This window comes from Geospiza fortis, unplaced genomic scaffold (genome assembly GCF_000277835.1).
Source record: "Geospiza fortis unplaced genomic scaffold, GeoFor_1.0 scaffold162, whole genome shotgun sequence".
Taxonomy (NCBI): domain Eukaryota; kingdom Metazoa; phylum Chordata; class Aves; order Passeriformes; family Thraupidae; genus Geospiza; species Geospiza fortis.
The window spans coordinates 1,519,972-1,526,535 of record NW_005054316.1 but is presented as its reverse complement, the minus strand read 5'-3'; the positions used below and the strand labels follow the sequence as shown (position 1 = coordinate 1,526,535).

Sequence of the window (6,564 nt, the reverse complement as noted above, 5' to 3'; positions counted from 1 at the left end):
AATCTGAGGCAAATAATCCATGGATCTTGTCAAATGGATCCCATAGAGAGCCCCTAAAGCTCTTTGTCATGAGGCCATTGGAGCCATGAGCAGTAAGGTCTGGCAAGCAGAGGCAAACAGGACCAGTTCTCCCTGAGGAGCAAGTTGCTACCAGACAAATCTAGATGAAATGGTCAGCTCACATTTGGACGTTGCAGTCCCAGCACAGTTTAAGGGTGGCCATTGACTTGAGACTATGGAGAATGCTATAGAAGAATGAAGTAAGAGCAGAATTTGAGAGTGAGGGAGAGGGAAATGAACTAAATAGGAGCCAGACTTGAACACAGAGGTAGTGAGCTCCTTAAAATAGCTATGCTTGCCTTTGATGTAAAATACAAAATCTTGGAAATAAAATGAGATAGAGAAAAAACAGATGGTGTGAGGAGGGATTCAAAAGTGAGGTGATGCACCAGAACTATATATGAAGAAATAAATGTTGCAGAAGTGGACTTAGCACAAAAGGCAGCAGATAATCATAACATTTTTTTAGAAAAGCCCTTTGCAATAATTGTAAACTACAGCATCAGCAAAATACAAGAGCACTTGACTTATTCTCCTCTCTAGAAGAAGATACTTGTTTTGAAGTTAAAGTAGACCAAATGTGTTTCTGTGTGAAGAGTTTGCAGTTCTTGGCATGTTAAACATTACTTTAAAAAACTTTCACACCCAAGAGTTACACTCATTTGCTTATCTTTATAGCACATTAAAAAAAAAAAAAAAGTGATACCATAGCTTATTTGATCAAAACAGGAATGGTTCTAAGCCTTCATTCTTATCTTTTCATTGATCACTATAATATAGATGTTTCCTTCTTCAGTTGGAAACATGACTTTCTTATCTCTTAGGTTAAAGCTCTAAATCAAAACAACTCCAGGTCCTACCAACTACATGCTTTGGGGAGTTATAAATTTTTTAGTTTGGCCCTTTCATATGCCCCAGTTCCCACAGAGGTGGTGAGTCACAGGTCCAGCATTTGGAGTCTGGAGTTGGAGATGAGCTTCCCAGCTTGGATCCACCTAAAATTCTTTTTTTTTTCCTCCAGGACTACTTACTGCTCGACAGAAAAATGACACATTGTCATGTATATTTCTTTTCTGTTTTGACAGATTTACAACATTATATGTCTTGTACCAGTCTCTTGCAGCTATGACAAAGTCAGTCAATATGGGGTTTCTTTTATAAAATTCAAGTGGCAATTATTTGCTCCTTAAAAAAGAGAACCATGAGAGTCTGAGCAAGGAAAGCAAAATGCTTACAACAATACTGCAATATTGTAGGGGAAACGATCTCCTCTGGTGTGTGCAGTAGCAGGAGGTGAGGCTGCTGTGCCAGCCTCCCACTCACTTTGTCTCCCATCTGCATGGCAGTCTCAGGGTCTGAAATGTAATCCTTTGTTCGTTTCTGGTCCCTGAGGGATGAAAACCTGAGATAAGGCTGCTTTGAATAAATCATCTCAGAATTTCTCTCCATTTCTGGTTTGCACCCAGATGATGTATTTTAGAATTTGTGAACCATCTCTACTGCCTGACCTGCAATTAAACAATTGCTTGGTCCTCTAAAGCACTGCTCAGCTCCCTGTCCCACCAGCTGCTCACAAGCTGCCACTCAGCTTTGAGTGCTGCTCCCTTCAAGGGTACAGGGAAATGCAAAAACCTACAACTCCTCAGAGTGGGACCTGACCCTCAGATCCTCACTTGGCCAAATTGCCCAGCATTTTGGTGGGACCCAGCCCATATGAGGAGCCAGAGGGTTTGACTCACCATGGTCATGCTGCTACTTGTTCTTCCTCCCACATAAACCAACTGTTTTCAGTCCCAGAATTTTAGCCTGGATTGTAAATAGTCACCCGGGAAGAAGTGCATTTACCTCCCACCTGATAGAGGCCCTGGGAGTCCTTCATTTCTCTGTTAGCTAATGTGTTTCTAAGGGGAAGAGGGAATAAAAGGGAAAGGGGGACTCAGAAACAATTTATCTCTCTACCCAGTTTGCCAAAGGCTATGACTGTGGATTGTTTTTCTTCCAACAGCTTGAAAATATTTCCTTTAAGCTGCAAATCAGGCCTAATTAAATCTTTTCCTGTGACCTTTTTCCTGTGTTTTTTTCTTCTCCCCTGCAAAATGGTGAGCAAACCTAGATACCAAATGACAGCTCAAGTCCTCAAACCACAGATGGTTCTCCCAGAGCCCTTCCTGCAGGCTAGCCTTTCCAGGTTGGCTGTAGGATGGATAACCAACATCACTTTTAGATGAAAATTATAGCGTTGTTTTCTCATGGAGTATTTCTGGGAGGACATGAAAAACTGGAGGGGGGAGGCTTACTAATGAGGCAAAGCAATTAGTATTTTTGTAGGCTTGTTTGTTATACTGCCTGTGTCTTCGTAATGTAAATGCAAATAAACCATCTTTATTTTATTCATAGTTCTAATGGAAAGTCTGTGTCATGGTCTGAACCAGGTGGAAGACAAGATCCAAAGGGGGAACATACGTGGCACAGACTCTCAGTGCATGTGAAGAACCAGGAGACAGGGTGCAATCAGACAGCGGTGATCAAACCCCTCACTAAAGACTGCCACGGCCAAAGTCTGACTTTTACCGACATCAGCACTAAGACTCTGTACAATGTGGTGGAGGAAGACGACAGAGAGCCCATTCACCTCAACCAGTCCAACAGTCCTTCCATGGTGGTGCACAGGCGGGTGGCAACGACCCCCCCATTGCAGGCCACGGCAGAGGAAACCCAACTCTTCTTGCCTGAGCAGTCCCCCAAGACCCTGTCCCTGCAGCCACAGTCTCTCATGGACCAGCTGCAAGGAGTGGTCAACAAGTTTGCCACCGGCATCCCCGACTTCAACACTGCCCTCCCCACTCCCGGCTCAGGGAACGGCGTGCGGCCTCCCTGCCCACCTCCGCCACCACAGCAGCCACCCCTGCAGCCTTTCCAGGTGGCTGCCTTCAGCCAGGAGCCCCTGTCTCCCCCGGCTGAGGAAGCTGAGAGTGAGAAGGTGAAGCTCATTCAGGGATATGTGTATGAGAAGAGCGCAGAGGAGGAGGAGGATGAGGAGCCGGCAACCAGCAAATTGACTCTCGAAGACTCTCCGGCACTGACGCCCCCATCCCCTTTCCGGGATTCAGTGGCCTCGGGCAGCTCCGTGCCCAGCTCCCCCGTGTCGGAGTCGGTGCTCTGCACACCTCCAGATGTGACCTATGCCTCTGTCATCCTGAGGGATTATAAGCAAAGCTCGTCCACCCTGTAGATGCTGCAAGAGACAAGACAGGAAGGACTTTGGCAGCTGCCCACTGGGAGGACTTGTGGAGACAAGCCTCCCAGGGCTGTGGGAGAGAGAGCAGAGAACAAAGTGACAAATGACAGGGCAAAAATTTCATCCTGCACTTAAATAACTAAAATGAAACAAAAAAAATAAAAAAATCCATTCTGAGGGCTCAACATTCTCTATCTGTTGAAAATAAAAGTACTTTGGGAAAATGTTAGGAAACCACAACAAAGCACAAACTAAAGGAGCAACTTCTATAGCAAAAAAATAAAAAGAATAAACACGCAGGAAAAAAAATATAATCACACTTAGTCACAGCCTTTCTTGGCAATGCTTGAAAAGGACTCTGGGAAGTGCGACCTGGAGAAGTCATCAGCACACCTCATGACTGCTGTCTGTCTGCTATGGGAGTTACACACCCAGGAGCTAGAAGGGCAGAGTGTGGTGCGGGACAACAAGGCTACTTGTATATGAGACATATATGCATAAATACTTTTTTCCTGGTTTCTACAGGTGATATAACTGTGGAAATTTATACAGGTGGTATAACTGTGGAACTTTATTTTGGGGAGAGGAGATGAGATAATGTGAAAGCACATGGCTCTTACTGACTCCTATCTGAATGATTTGTTCTTCATACTAGGCTGCTTTTTGGGAGATTTGGGCTTCTTTTAATGCTGATTGTGAACAGAGCAAGAAATATGATCAAGTTAAGACTCAAGAGGTTTCTGAAGAAAGCCTTGCCATAGTACTTATAACATGATAAGGACTTAGAAAAACTGCCCTTTTGTAAAAGGTTGCAAACCACGTGGCTAAACTGTTACACAACGTTTCCTGTAGCAGAACAATATTTATTGACTATCTTTTCATAAAACACCGCATTTTGCCATGCCATTGCATCATTCCTTTGTGTTACTTTGGAAACAAATGCATTGAGAAATAGGTGTTTACTTAGAGCAACAACTGTTAGTCTGGAGGAAGGGCAATTCCACACTGGGGGTTACAGAGCCTCCAGGCAGGAGAGTGAGCGTACGTTTGTGTATCTGTATGCGTGGGTACGGTGTGTGTGAAGAGTAATGTCCAATAACTATCACTGGAAGATTGTCTTATATACTATGAATATTTTTATGTTTAAATCATGTTTTTATATCGCGTTGGTACAAATATTCGATAGATCTTTGAAGGTTTGTATGCTGTGCTAACACATCCTTTTTTCTCATATACAAGCTGAGACCGTCGTTACCCTTATAATAGGGTGCTTATCTTTGTTTTGCAGATATTTTATGAAGTAGATATATGATATTAATAACCAGTGCATTGAGAACTTGTTATTTTACATTTTTTGCAGCAAGTGTGGCTAACCAGAAGAAAAGAAAAAAAAAAAAATCTGTTTTAGAACTCTTGAAGGTGAGAGACAGGAAAAGTAATCCAACTATTTCACTGCTTCAGATAATTTAAAATGAAATCATGTCAGGACAGGAAATTTCATCAGTGCTTAATGTGTGCATAAATTCCCAGGTTTTGCTGTTGACAATTCTTTTAAACCCTTTATGATGTTTAGTTGCATGTTCTTTTCTTATGCATTCACTTCTTGTGTTTAATATACAATATAGCTTAAAGGTCACTTCCAGGCAGTTGTAGTTCTGTCATTTATTCGTCCTCCTCCTCTATCTTTCATGTGCTTCCTAGAGATGGGCCTAATCTAAAGCTTCCTAATGACTGGCGTGATAAAAGTCCAGGTCTAATTGCTGTGGTCTGAACTTAATTATAATGATGATTACCCTATTTTTAAATGTGCTTATTATACATACACAGATCAGGATTTTAGCTGCTATGATCATAGCTAGTGCTGCTGAATTCAGCTGAGGACAACGATCTGTCCCACAGTTCCACACTTTATTTCAAAAAATATTTTAAAGGAATGTCTTCCTGTTAATATAGTTGCAAACCTTGATTTTAACCATGCTTCTTTTGAATATCCTACCAGAGCCTTTCTGAATTAATCATAATTCGAGTATTTTTCTTTCTTTTCACTTGAATTTTAAAAAGTCCTGCTTGTTACCAATCCATCTCTGAAGATCCAAATCTCATAGTTTTTCCCTAATTATGCAGTATTGGTTTTGGAATGTTTGGCTCATATTCAAAACCAGAGACAGTCTTGTTTTCTCATCCTCTTTTCACAATATTTGCTCTTTTCAATATTACTTGTGGCCAATTGCTATCATCATCCTGATGTGGAAAGCATGAAATGACTTTGCCCAAAAACAAGTTTTTGTCAGTATATTGATGTCTCTATAATGAATTGAAGACACCTGAGGGTTAGTTGGTTGATTTTTTGTTCTGCTTGGGGCTTCTAGGGGGATATTTTCCGTTGCTGTTTCTTTTATTTAAAATGTTGATTACTCCTTAAAGCAGTGAGACAAATGCCGTCTTTGCTGATCACTGCACTGGCAATGAATTCTATCTTCTAACAATTGTAGTATAAGATCTGCTGTGCTGTTTCCAAAAACATACATTGTCAGTAGCACAGATACTAAGAGGCCAGTCTTTGAAGATCTGAGAGAGATAAGAAAAAGAAATACAGCAGATTTGTATAGACAAGGAGACGGCAACGTGGCAAGGTACTATACTGTTTTCATATCTGTCTGCTTTGAACATATTAAGCACTGATTTTATTACTGCAATGTAATTATATCATGAGTAGGAGTTTTCTTGAAATTCAGTATATCAGCTTTTAGTTTGTAATTGTTAAAACTGGAAACATACACATACGTAAATATATCTAAAGAGCAAGAACTCACCTTGTGTATGCAGCTGTATGAGCTACGAAGCTTTCTGTAGTTCTTTCTTTTGGTCTGTCAAATGCTTGATGAAAACTGCCTTTTTGTCAAAATGATCTTGAAAATGCTGTAAAATAAATATTTTCTATTTATTATTTAAAAATAGAATGCCACAATTTTTTAATTTTTTGTTTCTTGAGTAGGAAATAGTCATGTATAGTAGTGCATTGCTCCAGGGCTTTTCAGCACCATGAATAAGAGACAGTGGGATATTTAAATGGAGGTAGGTATTGATTAAATTGTGTCATGAGGGTGAGATGGTGGAGGGTTGGAGGGCTTTTGCTTAGGTAATAATCCTCAGTGTTTTGGCTTCCAAATAAAATTCAGAAGCACTGTAACTATGCGTTTAGGCAGACAAGTAGTAGAAGAGAATTCAATAGGAAATGACAGAAAGTTTTGCTTCCCAAGGACATG

The 6,564-nt window shown here is 41.0% G+C and overlaps 1 protein-coding gene across 1 annotated transcript in view; it reads left to right on the top strand.

The window, feature by feature from the left end:
• Positions 1 to 6,255, top strand: part of GRM1 (glutamate metabotropic receptor 1) — a 182,001-nt gene extending 175,746 nt beyond the window's left edge. Inside the window, exon 8 of the mRNA XM_005420067.2 lies at positions 2,458 to 6,255. Coding sequence (XP_005420124.1) covers positions 2,458 to 3,292 — 835 coding nt within the window. The 3' untranslated portion in view covers positions 3,293 to 6,255. The remainder of the gene's footprint in view (positions 1 to 2,457) is intronic.
• Positions 6,256 to 6,564: the final 309 nt, after the last annotated feature.